General features: G+C 36.6%; 2 protein-coding genes across 2 annotated transcripts in view; one reads left to right on the forward strand and one right to left on the reverse strand.

Moving 5' to 3' along the window:
• Nucleotides 1-8,762: 8,762 nt before the first annotated feature.
• Nucleotides 8,763-17,879, reverse strand: ciao2a (cytosolic iron-sulfur assembly component 2A). The gene is made up of 5 exons (XM_056234934.1): nt 17,701-17,879; nt 16,802-16,966; nt 15,203-15,252; nt 9,805-9,850; nt 8,763-8,885 (listed from the first exon to the last, which is right to left on the reverse strand). The coding sequence occupies exons 1-5, from the start codon at nt 17,810-17,812 to the stop codon at nt 8,785-8,787; spliced, it is 474 nt and encodes a 157-aa protein (XP_056090909.1). The 5' UTR covers nt 17,813-17,879; the 3' UTR covers nt 8,763-8,784.
• Nucleotides 17,880-18,583: 704 nt separating this feature from the next.
• spg11 (SPG11 vesicle trafficking associated, spatacsin) overlaps nt 18,584-19,639 on the forward strand; it is a 71,272-nt gene continuing 70,216 nt past the window's right edge. Inside the window, exon 1 of the mRNA XM_056234948.1 lies at nt 18,584-19,003. Coding sequence (XP_056090923.1) covers nt 18,768-19,003 — 236 coding nt within the window. The 5' untranslated portion in view covers nt 18,584-18,767. The remainder of the gene's footprint in view (nt 19,004-19,639) is intronic.

The raw sequence follows: 19,639 nt of genomic DNA on the forward strand, positions 1-19,639 counted from the left end.
CATCTCTGTTATTATCAATGAAGCTGACTGCACAATCAATCTTTCATAATATCAACACTTTGTTTGTTATAATTAGAGGATTTGCCAGCATACAGAATTCAGCACTGAACAAAAAAGTCCGTTTTGAGCGGTGAGGGGAGTCTATCTTAAATGCTTCTGATTGGCCATTGCGTTCCAGAAATCAACACATATGTCTGTGATTGGCTACATCGCTCAACGCTGTAACCATGTTATGAATAGAAACTCTGTCCTGTAAATCGTTTCTATTTTGTTGTAGTTGTTCTTGTTGCTTTTCTGCAAGAGATGAATAAAAATCTTTTCGTTTTTATGTTTTATTCATAGATATTTCTAGTTTGCGGGAGTCCCGCGAATCGTTTTATTCTCCCGTAACCCGCACACACAGAGTGAGTGCATTACCGCCCGCGCCCGCGCTCGGCCATCAGATCTATGATGCGTCTTCAGATGTTTAATTAGATTGCTGGTGTTAAACGATGTACTTTCTTTCCCTCCTCTCGACACCTTAGCTGAACATAACTCACAGTCTGCCTTGCTGTTGTCATCATCCCTTATCTTGAAATGAGCCCAAACCGCCGACATTATACTTTCCTATGCCTCAGTTCACCTCGACAAAGCACTCGCGGCGGCCAGTTTCGTTTTGCAAAATGTACGTGGTATCGGTACGTGGTATCGGCGAATTTTTATGAGTACGAGTACGAGTATATTAGGACAGTATCGGCCCGATCCCCGATGCCAGTATCGGTATCGGGCCATCCCTACTTTTTGATGTAACAAATAAAGTAACGCATTACAAGTAACATGTATTACGTAATCAGATTACTTTTTTGATGTTGAGTAAAGTAACGCATAACAAGTAACATGCATAATGTAATCACATTACTTTTTTGATGTTTCGAATAAACGAACGCATTACAAGTAACATGCATTATATGATCAGATAATCAGATTCATGTATGTTACATGTGCAGCAGCAGCATGTCTTAAATGCTCACAGCAGTGTCTGTGAATGTATTGGCAGTAGAAAGTCTCTGTATTTCTCTGCAGAAGCGTAGCAGATCTATTCCGGCAAAACCAAATACATTAACATTGTCATATCCATTACCATACCAATCTCCCGACAGTTGTCATGACAGAAATACATTTATTTACAACCAAAAAAGTTACTGCATACAATACAAACTATCATATAGGGTAGTATAAATCAGAGACCACACGGCTTTGGAATGAATAAATAAAAAGATTATTCTTAATAATTCCCGACGTCCTCGGGTTGGAGACATGAATATATCCATCACGCGCTTCTGAAACCAATAACATCCTCTGAATTATAGCATAATGAATATTTTCCTCAACTCTTACCACATACAGGCCGTGTACGACACGGACACGGCAAATAAAACAAATCGAAATACCTGTAGGGAACACGATTCTAATATATATTCTAATGCACATTATATATTCATAAACCCAAATCCGCCGCAAACAACTGTGTCCCGGTGTAACATGAGCGTGACGTGAAATGAAACATCCTCCTGGTTTGAGTTTTTGATTATGAATGAACGCTGTCGGTTTGTGTTGTCTGTCCCCGCAGGCGCTGTTGTGTCTCGTCGTCTTTGCTTTGGTTCATGAACCTGTAAAATGAGTGTAGATTAGAGAACAGAGCACTGTCTGCATACTAACACAGCTGCGCGACTGAACTCACTGTATTCACTACTGTTATTATTGTTCATGTGGGCAATTAAAAACTGACTCGGTTTACTCTCTTGATTCAGGATGCTGGTCATATTGTGAAAGATTCACCCGTTCACGTCATTGCCAACCAAACACAACCGGTAACATTTTATTATAAGGTTATACTAGCTAATGCTTAATGCCTTAACCTTAACGTAACCATATTCTCCATTGTTGCGGCTCCTCTCTTCCCAGTCTGTCAGTAACGCTCTGTTTACTTCCTGTCTCTATGAAGCCCCTCCTTCTGAAAAGCACACTGTGCTCTGATTGGTCGGCTGGAGCAGTGTGTTGTGATTGGTCGAGCGCTTCGAGTGTGTTTGGAAAATGTCCCGCCCCTTTCCATAACCGCCAGTTTAACACACTACTTACTAACTCAACCAGGCCCCGCCCCTTTATTCTGCATATGAATTATTATAATGAGGAATATTGTGACGTGTTCGTTCTCTGAAGAAACTCAAGACACTGACACTGATATAGAGAAGAACTTTTTCATGCTCAAACAGCAACATTACACACTTAAAAAAGCATAATATGTCATCTTTAATATACTCATAAACTGAAAAGCACGACTGCCAAGGGAATCTCTGGCTGGGATGCTGATACTCTTCAAGGTTTTAGGACTCAAAACCTGCCTTCATTTGTCATTCATAGTGTGTCTTACGAGATAACGTGTCTCCGTGTTTCCAGCCAAGACTTTTTCCTTGAGGAAGGGAGACTGATTACCCAGAATCGGGAATGAGAGCATTGTCAAGAAACACTCTCACAAATTATGCACAGAGCTTGTGACTCCAGACTGAAAGCCGAGGCTTATGAGAGGCACGAAAGTAGTAGCTATGAAGGAAATCACTTATGCAAAAATATCTGATTGCATAATGACTGTATCGACCAATCACAATCAAGCGTTCCAGAGACACGTTTTGATTGTTTGAAAATGTTCTTAAAACATTATGTCCAACGTTTCAGTAGTCAACAAACTGACTAAGTAACCATAGTATGGGACCTTTTTGTTGTTATTTTTTATGAATTACAACATTAACACTCTTATTGTTTATTAATTAAAGCTCCAGTCCGTAACTTTTTTAAGTTAAAAATAATCCAAAATAATTATATAAAAAAAAACATCTTCAGCCAGTGGTCAAAACTATCTGCTTGCCATAGCTAGATTCAAAACGGTTAGCTTGTAATAATGATTTTAATTCCAGTGGTACTGGTGGGTTTCCACGGGAAATTCGAGCATGTCTTTGCGTCATGACGTCACACCCGTACACATAAAGAAGGAGTTTCGGCTAGCCGGCTATACTGCGCGTGACGAGATGTTTAGATGTATAGGCTTTTCTCGCAGCACTTTACATGATTAAACTTATGGCATCCAGAAAGATCCAGACAACAATCATCAGTGTCAACTGGAGATTCAGCAGTTATAAAACCCAAAAGACTTCGTACTTCGGATTTAAGGTGGCTAGAGAAAGAGAAAGAAACCGTCTCATGCGAACACAAGGATTTAAACATCGGCGGGGCTTTTGAAAAGTGCGTGAACTCCGTGTTTTGAAGGGGTTCGAAACGGAAGAAGAGACGGCTTTTTCTGCTGAACAAGTAAGACATTTCAATAGTTCAATTGTGTAACAGTACGTTTTCTTAATTCACACAGTTATGGAGTTTCCTTTGTTGTGCCTTTCTCGTTTTGCTATTATGGAGAATATGAATTCTGAACTACACAGGTAACCATAAAACACATTAAATAACGTTAGTCACGCAATGCTGATGTTGTTAACATGAACAATTTGAGAACAAAGTAGGCTATAATTTGCACGGTTGCTGTAAATCTCGTTGATTAAATCTAACGAAGCTTATCATGTCGAATGCTTTTTCCCCCTTAGTTGGTCAGAACAAAAATGGATGTTACTTACTTGTTCAGAAGACATTTTCTTATGAAAATTCTTATGTTGGTCAAACTTTCAAAAAGTGAATCTGTGATTCTGTGTGAGAGTATCCACACAGCGCGGTGACTGACAGCAGCACTCGCCTCAAAACACTGTGTTCATCCGCGCTGTTTCATGCCGATTTACAACCCACGTAAAGATAATAATTCCGCGAATCACTGCAGTTACAGATTTCGAACAGAGAGATGGCGACAAAGAGGAAAAGATACGGACTGCAGCTTTAATGTGAAGCTGCTTTGAAACAATCAACTGTTCAACAAAAGTTCTTCTCTATATCAGTGTCAGTGTTTCTGAACTCATTGTAGTCTTGAGTTTCTCCCGGGAACGAACACGTCACAATATTCCTCATTATAATAATTCATACGCAGAATAAAGGGGCGGGGCCTGGTTGAGTTAGTTAGTAGTGTGTTAAACTGGCGGTTATGGAAAGGGGTGGGACATTTCCCAAACACACTCGAAGCGCTCGACCAATCACAACACACGGATCCAGTCGACCAATCAGAGCACAGTGTGCTTTTCAGAAGGAGGGGCTTCATAGAGACAGGAAGTAAACAGGGGTGTGTTTCTCAAAAGCGTCGTTAGCCAACTATGTTCGCAAGTTCCGTCGTTATCATCAGTTTAACGAGTCGGTGTTTCCCGAAACCATCGTTCCAACGAACATTCGCAAACAGCATCGCAGAGGTGTGTGTGTGTGAGCGACAGATCTCGACCTGTGGTTAGAAGCAGTTTCTAGTTTGCATGACATGTAGATTCAATAAATCCTGATCTTGAGACAAATAATCAAGCTGACATTCAGTACAATCTATATCTTTTATTTGGGATACATACAAATGTCATTTACGTCAAGAGATTTAAAGCGTAGTTTTTGAATAGTGCGCATGTGTGAACGAGCTCTAGTGTGTAAGAACGAGCCGATGAGTGAATCTGGAAATAAAGCAAAATAACTGAGAAAAATGAGAAATATTCCTCAGATGTCTGTAATATATAGCAAAACATCTCGCATTAATTCGATCTCAAACAGATTCATTAACAGTAGTGATTACTCCAACACGTGCGTGACATCATTAACCGACGTGGTTGAACGACCAGTTTGCAACAATACGATTTCGGGAAACAGTCGTGACTCACTAGTTGATTTCTTCAACGATGCATCGTACTATTATGGAAGCTTGTTTCCGCCACAGAATGAAAAATAAAAAAGGTAATTGCGACTTTTTATCTCACAATTCAGACTTTATTTCTCAGAATTGCGAGATATAAAGTCAGAATTGCGAGATATAAAGTCAGAATTGCGAGATATAAAGTCAGAATTGCGAGATATAAAGTCAAAATTGCGAGATATAAAGTCAGAATTGCGAGATATTAAGTCAGAATTGATTGATATAAAGTCACAATTGGGTGATATAAAGTCAGAATTGCGTGATATAAAGTCAGAATTGCGAGATATAAAGTCAGAATTGCGAGATATAAAGTCAGAATTGCGAGATATAAAGTCAGAATTGCGAGATATAAAGTCAAAATTGCGAGATATAAAGTCAGAATTGCGAGATATTAAGTCAGAATTGATTGATATAAAGTCACAATTGGGTGATATAAAGTCAGAATTGCGAGATATAAAGTCAGAATTGCGATATAAAGTCAGAATTGCGTGATATAAAGTCAGAATTGCGATATAAAGTCAGAATTGCGAGATATAAAGTCAGAATAGCGAGATATAAAGTCAGAATTGTGAGATATAAAGTGGCAATTGCGTGATATAAAGTCAGAATTGCGAGATATAAAGTCAGAATTGCGAGATATAAAGTCAGAATTGCGAGATATAAAGTCAGAATAGCGAGATATAAAGTCAGAATTGTGAGATATAAAGTGGCAATTGCGTGATATAAAGTCAGAATTGCGTGATATAAAGTCAGAATTGCGAGATATAAAGTCAGAATTGTGAGATATAAAGTGGCAATTGCGTGATATAAAGTCAGAATTGCGAGATATAAAGTCAGAATTGCGAGATATAAAGTCAGAATTGCGTGATATAAAGTCAGAATTGCGTGAAATAAAGTCGCAATTGCTTGAAGTAAAGTCGCAAATGGGTGTTATAAAGTCAGAATTGCGAGATATTAAGTCAGAATTGATTGATATAAAGTCACAATTGGGTGATATAAAGTCACAATTGCGTGTTGTAAAGTCAGAATTGCGTGAAATAGTCGCAATTGGGTGTTTTAAGTCAGAATTGCGAGATATTAAGTCAGAATTGATTGATATAAAGTCACAATTGCGTGTTATAAAGTCAGAATTGTGAGATATAAACTATTCTGAGGGGCAAAAAGTCAGTCTTTTTTTTCCTTAGAATTGGCCTGATAACTCGCAATTGCGCGTTTATATCTCACAATTCTGAGAAAAGATGTCAGAATTTCGAGATATAAACTTGCAATTATGTGTTATAAAGTCAGAATTGCGAGATGCAAATGTGAGAAAAAAAGTCAGAATTGTGAGATAAAATGTCTCAATTCTGTCTTTTTTTCTCGCAATTGTGACTTTATTTCTCGCAATTGCGACTTTATTTCTCACAATTCTGACTTCATATCTCGCAATTGTGAGAAAAGTCGCAATTATTATTATTTTATTTTTTTTCAGTGGCGGAAACAAGCTTCCATATACTATAGTAGTGAAGCAGAGCGTTACTGACAGACTGGGAAGAGAGGAGCCGCAACAATGGAGAATATGAGGAAAATAATCAACATTCAAGCAGGAAAACCTGTTCTAGTAGAGCCTGAAACACATCAAGACTGTAGAAGGGTGTAATGGTCCTCTTACAGATTGATATGTGGCTAAGAAGCACCAAAACACAGTGTAGTTTGACTTTGCACAGAAAATTAAAAAAATACTGATTGTTTTTCATATAATTATTTAGCCTGCTGCTTCAACATTGCTTATTTTTCTGTGAACGTAAAAGGCTTTTGTAAATTTGAACCAATTAGCACAATCCACCTAATAACAGGCGACTGCCAACAATCAATAAACCCCATTAGTATTCACACAGTAAAGCGATTAAAGTTGTTTAGCAAGAGGTTTTTAAATAAAAAGGCTAATGTGACGAGATGGATTGTGCCGCTGCCAGTCTTAATCACGTATTTCTGAGAGTTTATACACACAAGCAACTTCATCATCTTGTGTTCATCTGACTGCAGAAAGTGAGGCCTTCATTAAACCGGCCGTGAATGTCCGACAGCGGAAGCCTGTTAAATACTTGATGCTTGACTTGAGATGTTAAATCTGCAGTCAGTCGGCTGTCCAGAGGAATTTAACTAACGTTTAATATTTCATGATCACCTTAAAGAAGACTGTTCTGAAGTGACCCCCCCAGAAAAAGGTAAAAGGAGAAGTTTTCAGCCTGTAATGTACAGTAAATCTGTGTGAATCGATGTGAAGATGAACAGTGAAGGATGTTGAGCGCCACCGTCTGGCATCGTCTGGCATTACAGCATCCACACTGCCGGGAAAATATTATAAAGACTTTCTGGGTAAAATAATGATCAAATATTTATTTTTGTTATTAAAGATAATTAATCATATTATTATTGAATATTTAAATTTTTTTTTTTTTACATTTAGTATGAATTTTATTATTACTGTAATCATTTAATATTTTAAATTTACATTCTTTAATTTAAATATGCATTTATTATTGAGTTTGAATTAGTTTATTATTAATATTATTATTTAAATGTTTAACTTTTTACTATGTACATTTTATAAAGTATTTAGTATTAATTAAATTATTATTTAATATTTAAATGTTTTACATTCTTTAATTTAAATATACATTTATTATACAGTATGAATTATATTATTATTATTTAATAGTTCAATGTTTTACATTTAATTTAAATAGACATTTTTATAAATTTAATATGAATTAGGTTAATTATTTAATATTTAAATGTCACATTTTATCAATTTAAATATACATTTATAAATTATTATTTAGTATGAATTATTTTAGATTATTATTTAAAATTAAAATGTTTTACTTTTTTATTTGAATATACATTTTATAAATTATTAAGTAAGAATTAGATGTTATTGAATATAAACAAATGACATTAATTCATACTAAATAAATGTATATTTTAATTAGATTATTAATAATATTTAAATGTAAAAAAAATTCAATTGAATAATAATAGCCTACATGTATGAATTATTTCATAAATTACTATTTAGTAAGAAATAAATAATTAAGATTATTTACTTATTCAATTTAACCAGTTAACACACATTTTGACAAATGAACTTCCATACGTTTTTTTCCAGTCTGTTGTGACATAATTTGTAAAAAATAAATAAAAATATTTATAGAGATTTCACTCACAAAAATGAATTCCCAGCTAATTGGAAAATAAAAATTATATTCACTATACAATTATGATTTTTTAAAAATGATTTTATTAAGTTTAATGACTTCCACAGGCCTATAAAACACACATATAAAACCCTATGATTAATATTTCCATGTTTTCCATGAGCCTGGGAACCACACACGCTTCTCCGAGAAAGGTTTTATTCATAACATCCGGAGTTCTACAAATATAGACTTTTCCCTTATAAAATCAAGTTATTTACAAACTCATCACTGTCCATCACAAAAAAAAAACCTTTAGAAACAAGTTCATCTCACATATAATCTGCAGGATTAGAATGTCCCCGTTTTTTTTTTTTTTTTTGTTGCTCATAAACAATAATTTTAATGTAGTTTTAGTGGCTTTTTTGAGCAGTTCATGGTCAAATCCAGTCTGACTGTATGGAAACAGAAGCTCAGACGTGTTGCACACACAGAAAGTCTGATGTTTGGGGACATGAGGGTTAGTCTGTTTAGGTGAACTAACCTTTAAAGGTGTTCTTTTATGAGTTGATGCAACATTTTGATTGTTTACCCAGGAAGTGTGTGTGTCGTCTCTCAGCCTGAGGAATGAAACAAACAAACGGGAAAGACCTTCATCCTTCATCCAGGCAACTTCTCGTCTGGCAAAAGTCCTGCTGGGCTTAGTTTTCTAGTTTCATCAGACATGATCTGTGTGTGTGTGTGTGTGTGTGTGTGTCAGTCGTCTGGTTCAGTAACACACTGCTCCACGATCTCCCGCAGGTTCGGGTTCTCCATGGCGGCCGCCACGCGCTCCTTATCGTTGATCTGTTTGTTAACTGAGAGAGCGCGACACAGGAGAACCAGTTAGGAGAGATTCCACAACTCATCATCTCACACACATTTAATCAGGACATACTCCAGGGATATTTCGGGATTATCATCGAGGGTCAGTGATCAAACACAGCTGTATAATAATCCAAGAGTTCGTTTCACACTATCTAAAATGCTAATTCTAAAAACAGTTTAATCAATGGATGATCATTTTGGGGAATTTTGGCTAATTATTCTGTAAAATAATTATTTAATTAATGTTTTGATGGATGTCTTATTTGCCATCATTAAATTTGATTAATTTATTTATTTAAATGTTATATATATTATTAAAATATATAAATTAAAATCATTTATTTAAATTTTATATATTAAAATATATAAATTACATTCATGCATTAAAAAAAATATATATATACACACACACACTTTGAGAATTTAAAGTAATAATTAAACAAATAATTTTACTTCATATATATATATATATATACATATGATTATTTAATTGAAAATTAAAAATATTAAATAAAATAATGTATATAATTATTTAATTTTTCACAAATTCCATTGTGTCTATGAACAAAACAATATATTATTTACTTTTATAAAATTTGATAAATGAATGAATAATAAAATAATTTAATTTAATACTTTTAATATATGATTTTATTATGATTATTTAATACAACTTTTTTTAATAATTAAAATGATCAAATAAAATCATGTATTTAATTTAAAATAATTAAAATACAAAATATATAAACGATACATTTTTCCAGAAACAAAAACATACTAAAAGTCACGGCGAGCTTTGTTAACGAAGTGTAAAGCGCACATCTAACGAGCTTGTGTTGATGACGTGCTAGAGAATATATCTGGGCCCGAGGGTCGTGTGAAACTGTTGTGATGAAGATGAACACTCACTGTCCTCCTCGGTCGAGTGCGTTCCCTCGGTTATGTAAATCTCCAGCTGGAAGGGAAGAAAGCCACAGAGAAAATGTGATCAGAGGCCGGGAAAAGACACCAGAAAGAAAAGGACATCAGAAACACGACGAGTCCGACAATAGCCATCGCGTTCACTTTCATTTAACGGCCTTTCATCAATGTGACACCTCATTAAAAGCCTCCATGCCATGAGGGGTGTTTACTCTTCCCATTCTTTCCCATTTCCACACGGCTAATAATAGAGAATCCAAACATCCGAGGAAATCTCTGAATAACACTGAGCCTTAAAGGGATAGTTCACCCAAACATGACAACTCTGTCAGTAATTACTCTCCCTCATGTTGTTCAACCCCGTAAGACTTTCGTTCATCTTCGGGACACAAATTAAGATATTTTTGATTAAATCTGAGAGCTGGATCACTCCTCCATAGGCTTCTCTGTAATTGAAACTGACCGGCCCAGAAAGTTAGTAAAGACATCGTTAAAATAGTCCGAGTGACTACAGTGGCTCAACCTTAAGTTTATCAAGCGACGAGAATACTTTCAAACAAACTTCTGTGTGGGCCTCGAGTTAATTATTTATTTGTATTTTTATTTCAAGCAATATAGTGACATATAACAAAGGCAATAAGAACGAAGCATTTGATTTTTAACAATATAAATCAATCAATTGCTCGAAACGGAGTGGGAAGTCGTCGGATTATTTAGACCCACCCCGGTCTGTTCCAGTTAAAGGGATACTCCACTTTTTTTGGAAATAGGCTCATTTTACAACTCCCCCAGAGTTAAACTGTTGAGTTTTACCGTTTTTGAATCCATTCAGCCGATCTCCGGTTCTGGCGGTACCACTTTTAGCATAGCTTAGCATACATCATTGAAGTGGACAAGACCATTAGCATTTCTAAAAAAAAAAATGACCAAAGAGTTTTGATATTTTTCCTATTTAAAACTTGACTCTTCTGTAGTTACATCGTGCACTAAGACCGACGGAAAATGTAAAGTTGCGATTTTCTAGGCTGATATGGCTAGGAACTATACTCTCATTCCTGCGTAATAATCAAGAAACTTCACTGCCGTACCATGAGTGCAGCAGGCGTAATGATATGACGAACGGACTGAAAATAGTTCCGTTGTGTTGAAGGAAGGTGGCCTATTTTCAGGCGCTGCGTCATATCTGGTATGCTAAAAGTGGTACCGCCAGAACCGGAGATCGGCTGAATGGATTCAAAAACGGTAAACCTCAACAGTTTAACTCTGGGGGAGTTGTAAAATGAGCCTATTTCCAAAAAAAGTGGAGTATCCCTTTAAAGGAAAAACAAGAAAGAAAAACAAAGGAAGCTGCTTCCTTAATTGTTGACATTGTCATTACTCTCAATTACAATTTTATTTATACACACATGAAAAAACAAAAAAAAACACAGCATATCTTAAATACACACCATATATTACCACAGGTAACAGTTATAGTGATACCAGCAATGGTAATCCGAATCCCTAACAAGGTAAGATAACACGGCCTATGAATACATAAATACAACTAGGGCTGCCCCTTTTGTGAAAAAATCCTGTTCGATTTTTGAGACATAAGTGTTCATTGAATCGTTTTTCCATGTCTAAAGACGTTTCCATTTTCAACACCAAATATATGCAAATCCACGGACACCTAACAGGCATTAGGACGAGCGTAAAGAGGCGCTTGAGACGCACAAGTCAGCAATATTCCTGATGATTTACTGGCGTGAAGTTTCAGCACAATGACAAACAGGAGCGCCACATTCAGGGATTGAGATTAACACCCTCGACCCGCCAAATGCGGGTAAAGATGAACTTTGGCGGGAAACGCTGTCGAATCACGAGCCAATCTGGCGTGTTTCTGTGTTTACTCACTTTGCTGGGGAAGTTCGTGTAAGACAAATCTGTGCAAATACGCAACTCGTGATCCTCATGATATATTAAATACAGCGTATTGCAGAATCTGCTCATTTCTGGCTTACTTGAACACACACGTCACTACGCAACACATAACGGCGGGCTTGTTCACTTGCACTGAAGTAATAGCGAATATTAAAAAGCATTTGGTGAACAGAAAAGACATTGTTATTCTCCAGCATCCTACATGTTCTGTGTGCTGTATTGATCTGTCCACCTAAAACACATTTTTGGTAAAAAAAAAAAAAAGGCCGTTAAAATCGATTCCCTATTTTCGTCTTCGAAACTTGTGTTGGTTGGTCCGATCGATTGTGCAATCGATTTTCGAAGGTAAAGTGACAGCCCTAAATACAACACCTAGAGGATTAAACCCCGGCCTCCTTGTACTGTGACAAGACTTCGGCCGTTTCTCAATATGCGTTCTTGTCTGTACTTGTGTTCTTGTGGACTTGTGAAACGTCATCAGTCACTGCCCAAGTACTGTTCCAATTCAAAGTTCACATCTAGCCAAGTCCAGTTCAAATCCCCGGATGTGTTCTGGATCCGCCCCGTTTACCGAGGATGCATCGAGATTCGAGAGGTGACTTGTGCGGACCTGAGACAGCTGGGTATCCCAGAATGCATCTCGCACCAACCAGCAATCATCAATACCAGAGGAGAAAACCCGCGTAATATCAAAATACTACTGTTATTGTGTCATGAAATGTAATTTTAAGAGTGTTTCAGGCGAGAATGTGGTTGTTTAAAGCTCAAATCTGTGGTTTATTTATAAAGATAGCGCCTATTTGAAAAATGTCTCTGACGTTTTCGGAGTTGCGACATCCAGGCGTTCACCGCGGGTGTTCAACGCTCATCAACCCCGACTGGAACAGCTTTTCCTCGGCTAGTGCTTCTGACGTTTGCCGCTGGCTCTGATGTCTCTAGTCTAGTGGATAAACTTGACGCATAATTCGTCTTGTGTATAAGTCGATCTTTGGTCTCATTAAACTATTGTTTGTTCCATGGCAAAAAATTGTTTTGGCTGAGGGGAAAAGTGAAGTTTCATAACTTTATATATTTAGGCTATTTAACTTTATAGCCTATTAGAGAGCTTACTTATGTTTGAATTGTTTGCCTTATCTATCATTGTAGATGTTATTGATCATTAAAACTGACATTCAACAAAAAGGGACAGGGTTGTGTAATTTTATTTTATACAGGGTATATGCAGGAATCTTGAAGTTAATTTTAATACCTTTTCAAGACTTTTTCAAGACCTTCTCAATATTTTTTAATACCTCACCGCCACTTCAAGCTGTAACCATTTACATCAGTGATACTTTTAACTTAACAGTTTTAGTTTGTAATAAAGACTATAGACCACTATGATAAAAAAAAATAATAGGCTGGGATAGTACATCAAAGCAGTTTATTAAAAAACAAAACAAAACTTTGCTCCACCCTCAACAACAATCATGCTGACATGTGCCTCAGTTCTTCGTTAAAAAAAAAAAAAAAAAAAAGACTAAATTCACACACTTTTACAATGTTTTTGGGACTCAAACTGTTGGACAGCTAATTCAGAAAAAATTAGGGATGCACCAAAATGAAAATTCTTGGCCGAAACCGAAAACCGAAAAAGAGGAACCCAAGGCCGAAAAAACGAAAACCGAAACACCGAAAGAAATTATGCCAATTATAAGTACCATTGCAATTGCATAAATTAACATTTTCAAAGAATAAATCAATTACAAATTATGCAAATATTTATTTAGCACAATGCACAGTATAAAATAAAATTCAAACTAAAATGTTTAACTTGACCCCACTCATGTGTACATTAAATAATAATCTGCTGGCCTGCAGAAAGGTTTTAAAATGAAATGTTCTCTCATAAAAACAAAGCCGAGCACGAACTTCTCATCACACCAGCACCCAGTTTGCACGTCTAAATTAGTTGATTACATTTTAAAAATGAGCATACACTAGCATAAAAAGCCATTTTAATGAACAAAGGTCCATGTTTAATACAAATGTACACGAAACTTAATGAAATATGTTTAGTGAAATTAGAATATATTTAAGAGAGCGTTAATTTAGTACATATTCCTATACATATTTTGTTGTAATGTCACAAGTAATAATCTCAGGGTTTACTGGGTTTTACATGATTATTTTTGTATTGGTGGTGGTACTAAAAAATAAACATTGTCACGTGTTTATCTTTCTTCTTCTCACCGATTCCTGATGGTTAGAGGACAGTTACTTGAGTCGTCCCCTGTCGTTTCAAAGAATAGTGCAACGGCGAGCGCGTCAAGTATAAACGCCTCGACCGTTTGGAGCGGTGCGCGCGCTGTCTGTGGAGACTCGCGCTGCGGAGGCAGGCGAAAGTATAAACATGGCTTCCGTCTACTCGCGGGTTCAGATATACTGAAATACGTCCACACCGCAGACATGTTGCTTCAGACAAGCACGTGCAGGTCGCGGTTTCTGTTTGCGTCATCACAACATTTCGGCCGTATTGTTTCGGTGATAAAAGTCTTTCGGCCGAAAACCGAAAATGCACTTTTGGGCTATTTTCGGCGGCCGAATATTCGGTGCATCCCTAGAAAAAATACTTTCAAAATTTAAGACTTTATAAAGCCGTGATAAGACTTTTTAATACTTTTTAAGGGTCTTAATTTTCCCAAAATTGATTTATCACCTTTTAATACTTTTCAAGACCCCGCGGATACCCTGTTATATACTTTAAAATATATATATATTTTTATATTTATTTCAACATTCTCTTCACTATGTACAATAAAATAAAATGACACAACCCTGTCTCTGTTTGTTAAATGTCAATAAAAATCAATAATGTTTCATATTTTTTAAATGAAAACAAAAATATCATGTTCATGTTGTTATAAATATATGCAGTGAAGATAATACGCGTTGCCTGAACCACATGGCCATTAGGCTCCTATGTTTAAGATTTTTAAATGAAAAAAAGTGGCAGAGTGGTGTTTTATAACATATTTCATTTTATTGTTGATGAAAAGAGGCAGAGTTGTAGCATATTTCGTTTTATTGTTGCCTAAAATATACATAAAGAGATAATCGGAGTAGCCAGAGCGAGCTGAGTGACGCGATCGAGAACGCGCTGTTCCATTTGCAGAATAACCGGACTCGCGTCCTCTCGTCCTCGGGAGTTCGTTCTCTTGAGTCGAACTTGGCAAGTCCGAACTACCAAGGACGCAAGTCTGAAGTTTGCGTACTTGGTATTGAGAAACGGCCCTTCTGTTTATAGAGTGAGTTCACGTGTGTAACAGCGCAGCGCTTCAGAACGCAGGCTCACTATTGGCCAGCATCACACGCATCATCACACATGACCAGCGTCAGCCAATAGCGAGCCAACGTGAGGGCGAGTAATTACTGACAGAGTTTTCACGTTCGGGTGAACTAACCCTTTAACGGTGAGACGTACCTTGTGTTTGAACGGCAGGCAGCGCTGAAGTTTGACTTGTAAACACAAACCTGCAGGAACAGGGAATAACAGGAGACACGGGGTTAATTAGCTGTTGTTTCACACCTGACATTAATGCTGTCTGAATCATAATCACACACTGTTCGCTCGTTAGCCAGAGGAGAACCGAGCGACTGAGTCTGGCTTCTCTCAAGGGTCACTGATGAGTTTTGGTTCCTCGACACTTTTTTCACCATTGGCTTTTGCTTAGTTGGGGACGTTTAATTTAATATTCAACAATATTATTGATCTCCTGCATTGACACTGAGCTGGACGATGACATCACAGTTTTCTCCAGAGCGGCTATATATAAATGAACTAAATTAATAACTTTTTTTACAACAGAAATGAACCATCACTGAACGCTGTGACAGTGACTCCATTTTCTTCTAGAAACAAACTTTGTTGCATTATTTTCCTGTTATCTCTGTAAAGCTGAAACACTCTGTGTTGTAAAAAGCGCTGTATAAATAAAGCTGACTTTACTAATCTACTAATCCAATAAAGTAAGCTTTAATCACGGCCGGAGGATCTCAGATAAACTTCAGAGAATCCCACAGTTTTTATAGAATAGGAGGTATGGCAAAAATGACATGAAACATTACATAATTTCCCTACAATTTGATTGGTTCTTCATATGGAAACCCTTCTGTTGCTAGGTAGAAGCAAACTTAGATCTCAAATCATTAAAAAAATGGAAAAGGTTAGAAGTTCAGTTGATTACTCAATATGCCATGAGACTATATTTATATTTTTGATATTGTTTAGCCAGCATCTCAGAATCTTCCACTGGTTTCGAGTACATTTTGTATATATAATAATGTCACAAATACAAAATAAGTCATTTTCTTAATGCAAAATGTCTCTTGAATTTGAAGTGAAATTTGATTCACCCACTATATTGCCTGCTGTGGATTGGAATTATTGATAAGTACAATTATTTATTCATAAGGTTCACTATTAGAAGCTCTGTTAACATTCAGACAGTCGAGCTGCACTTGACACTCACATTAATCTGATCGTTATAACCATCAGAACTTCATAATAACTGTGTTTTCTGCAGCATCAAACACCATTAGAGCTTCAGAACGCATTCAGTCCTGTTCATTTCTAGTGGGAAAGCAAATATCAGCTCTGTGTAGATTACTTCATATACAATATATATAATCTGAGAGATTATACTGATCAGACCCTGTACTGGATGCTGTCTGTATTGTGTCTTTGATATTGTGTCGTTTTTAAGCCGGTCTAGATAATGGATTAACAATTATTTAATGATTATGAAAGGCCTAATAGTTTGGTTCTTGTTTTTTGTTGCTGGACGGTGTGATTGTGTCGTTGTCAACAAAAGATACGGTGTGTGTTTTCTGCATTGTCTGCTATCTGTGAGGTGCAGTGATGAACGTTTGAGGTCACATGACTGTTTGGTCTTATCATTTCACACGCACACACACACACACACACACACACACACACACACACACACAACCCCTAAACCTACCCATCACACACACACACACACACACACACACACACACACACACACACACACACACACACCTATCAGCGTGGCCAGAGAGCAGTGTGGGACGGTGGGAGAGAACTTAATGATGATGAGGTATTCCTCGTCTCCGAGCTCCTGCACACACACACACTTCTCCGTCACGACGTCGAGCTCCTCCAGAGTGTTGGGCTTCTCCGGATCACGAATCGTCCGGATCACGTCTGTGAAAACAGAGAGAATCACAAAAACACATCTTCAACATCATTTAAACAAGCAAAATATCTGTGAATAAATCTAACATTTACCTTGGTTTCCATCAAAATACCATATTCAATATAACGTTGGTACTGTACCATGATAATAGGTCAATTTTCTGGTTTCTGGTCATGGTATTAACATGGTATTAATGTATCAAGGAAATACCTTGTTTTCTTTTCATTTTGGGCTTTTAACTTACTAAAGTAATATGATGCTATTATTCGAAGTACCCGGAAAATGACTATGGCAATGATTCAGTACATTGGTATATAACATATCATGGTATTTCCATCTGACACCATCAATGTACCATGGTAATACCTTGCTTTTTTGTTGTTGTGGATATGTACTATGGTAATACGATGGCATTCTTTAAAGTAACAGCCAGGAAAATATAATGGTATATGATTATGGTAATGTTTACCACTGTTGTAAGTTATACAAATATAATGTCATGGTATTTACACCTGACACCATCACTGTACCATGGTATAACCTTGTCTTGTATTATGGATATGTACCATAGTAATATATCATGGTATTCTTTGAAGTAACAGGTATTTGTTATAAGAATACTGCAATGATTCCGTCTCATGGTTAACGTTATAGCCATATAAATGTACCGTGGTATTTCCAACTGACACCGCTGTTCCCTGAAACGTAACGTTATTGCTATTCTAAGGTCATCGTTACTCACCATACACCTCCAGCGCTTTTTCCTCCATATTCTTGCTTCTCTTGTCATTCGTCAAGTCAGAAAGTGCAGTAAGGGTCCAGACTCGGTTCAGTAGTCCGAACACGAGCTCCATGACCCGGTCCGGTCCATCGCCATAGCTTCAACGGTCACGCGCTTCTGATCTTCCGCGTTCACACAGAGTCAGACCAGAGCGATCAACAGCCGAGCAGAGAACCGTTCGTGATGACGCGTTTTAACGGTCATCAACATTGTAAAGCCTTCATTTACTGTCAAACTGTTTTTTTTGTTTTGTGCTATGGTGTTGTTGACGTGTTTTCTTTTACTATTCTTTATATTTTTGTTATTCTTAATAATTATTGTTGTGTTCTAGTTTTGTTCATTCACAAAATCCTTCAAAGTTTTTTTTATATTTTTTTAATGTATGTTCATTTATTACACTATGCATTATATTACTTTTTTAAATATCAAATTACAAGAAACTAGTTAACGCTGCGGTGGAGTGACATCTTTCTCTCATAGACTGTAAAAAAAAGCTTTCCTTTTGCTAGTCTCTCGTTCACATTGTTAAAATAATTAATAATTAATATTATGTACTAGTCATAATTATGAGATTTAAAAGTCGAAATTATGACTTTCTTATGACATAATTTCGATAAAATATGTCATAATTTCGGCCTTTCATCTCATAAATATGAATCAATATGTCATATTTTAACTTTATATGTCATAATTCCTATTTATTTATGTCATAATTTCGAATTTTCATCTCCTAAATACAACTTAGTACCGCATGACTTTTCATGTCATTAAATATTATTTGCAAAATAAGAATTACGTAGAGGAAATGGGTGCTGTGTTTGATTGGTTTTCCTGCCGTTCACGTGACGGGCATGTGATAATCAGCTGGGGTTTGTTTGGATCATGGAGGCTGATATTTTGACTTTAGAACGAACGCTGTAGTTCGTTTTTTACTTGAGGACTTTGTTATTTTCATCTCGATTGTCTCTTGGTTTGTGTTTCCTGGTGAAGGATGTGTGTTATTCCTGAGTGATTGACAGCGGTTCGAGATGCTGCAGGGGTTGAGCACGGCAGAGGCGCTGGAAGTGGACCTGCTGCCGGACACGGGTGTGTGTGCAGGTGTTGAGGACTCAGGTGTGTGTGCAGGTGTTGAGGACACAGTGAGGGTCAGGCTCAGTAAAGGCCCGTCAGTGCTGTGCTGTCTGAATGCTGGAGGTGAAGTGACCGTGAGGAACATCTCTGAGAGCATCAGATCCTCGCACACACTACAGCACTCCTGCACTGAGTGAGTCTTTCACTGAAAATACTCTGAAAATGTAATAGTTATGCACTTAGTATATGCAACATTGCAGTTAATCAGGGTTCGTATAAGGTGCTTAAAGTATTTGAATTTGACTTTATTTGTACCATTTTGTTCATTTATGTGTGTTTATCTATTTCCCTTTTTGAATTTGAAAGATAATAAAAAAATATTGTTTTAAAGTGAGATCTCTGATTGAAGTCCTTGAAAACCAAAAAAGTAGTGCTTGAAAAGTCCTGGAATTTCCTTTTACAGTATCTGTACGAACCCTGTGTCATATTTAAAAAAATTAAAATATGACAATCATTAAAATACCAAAAAAACTGCAATCAAGTATATATATATCAATATAACTATATTTTATATAATATACATGTGCACACACACACACACTCTCTCTCGCAAACACATATATTCACTGACTCTCTCTCTCACACACAAACACACTCACTCACTCACTCTCACACTCACTCACTCACTCACTCACAAACACACTCTCTCACTCACTCACTCCCTCACAAACACACTCTCTCACAAAAACACTCTCTCACTCACTCACTCACTCTCTCACAAACACACTCTCTCACAAACACACTCTCTCACTCACTCAAGCCCCTTTCA

Source organism: Rhinichthys klamathensis, unplaced genomic scaffold (assembly GCF_029890125.1).
Source record: "Rhinichthys klamathensis goyatoka isolate OS25496 unplaced genomic scaffold, OSU_Roscu_1.1 h1tg000409l_1, whole genome shotgun sequence".
Classification (NCBI taxonomy): Eukaryota; Metazoa; Chordata; class Actinopteri; order Cypriniformes; family Leuciscidae; genus Rhinichthys; species Rhinichthys klamathensis.

Coding starts and splice junctions, on each gene's coding strand:
- ciao2a (XM_056234934.1), bottom strand. CDS start 17,812: ATGGAGCTCGTGTTCGGACTACTGAACCGAGTCTGGACCCTTACTGCA. Junction 16,967..17,700: donor AAAAGCGCTGGAGGTGTATG/GTGAGTAACGAT, acceptor CTGTTTTCACAG/ACGTGATCCGGACGATTCGT. Junction 15,253..16,801: donor CTCTCTGGCCACGCTGATAG/GTGTGTGTGTGT, acceptor CTGTTCCTGCAG/GTTTGTGTTTACAAGTCAAA.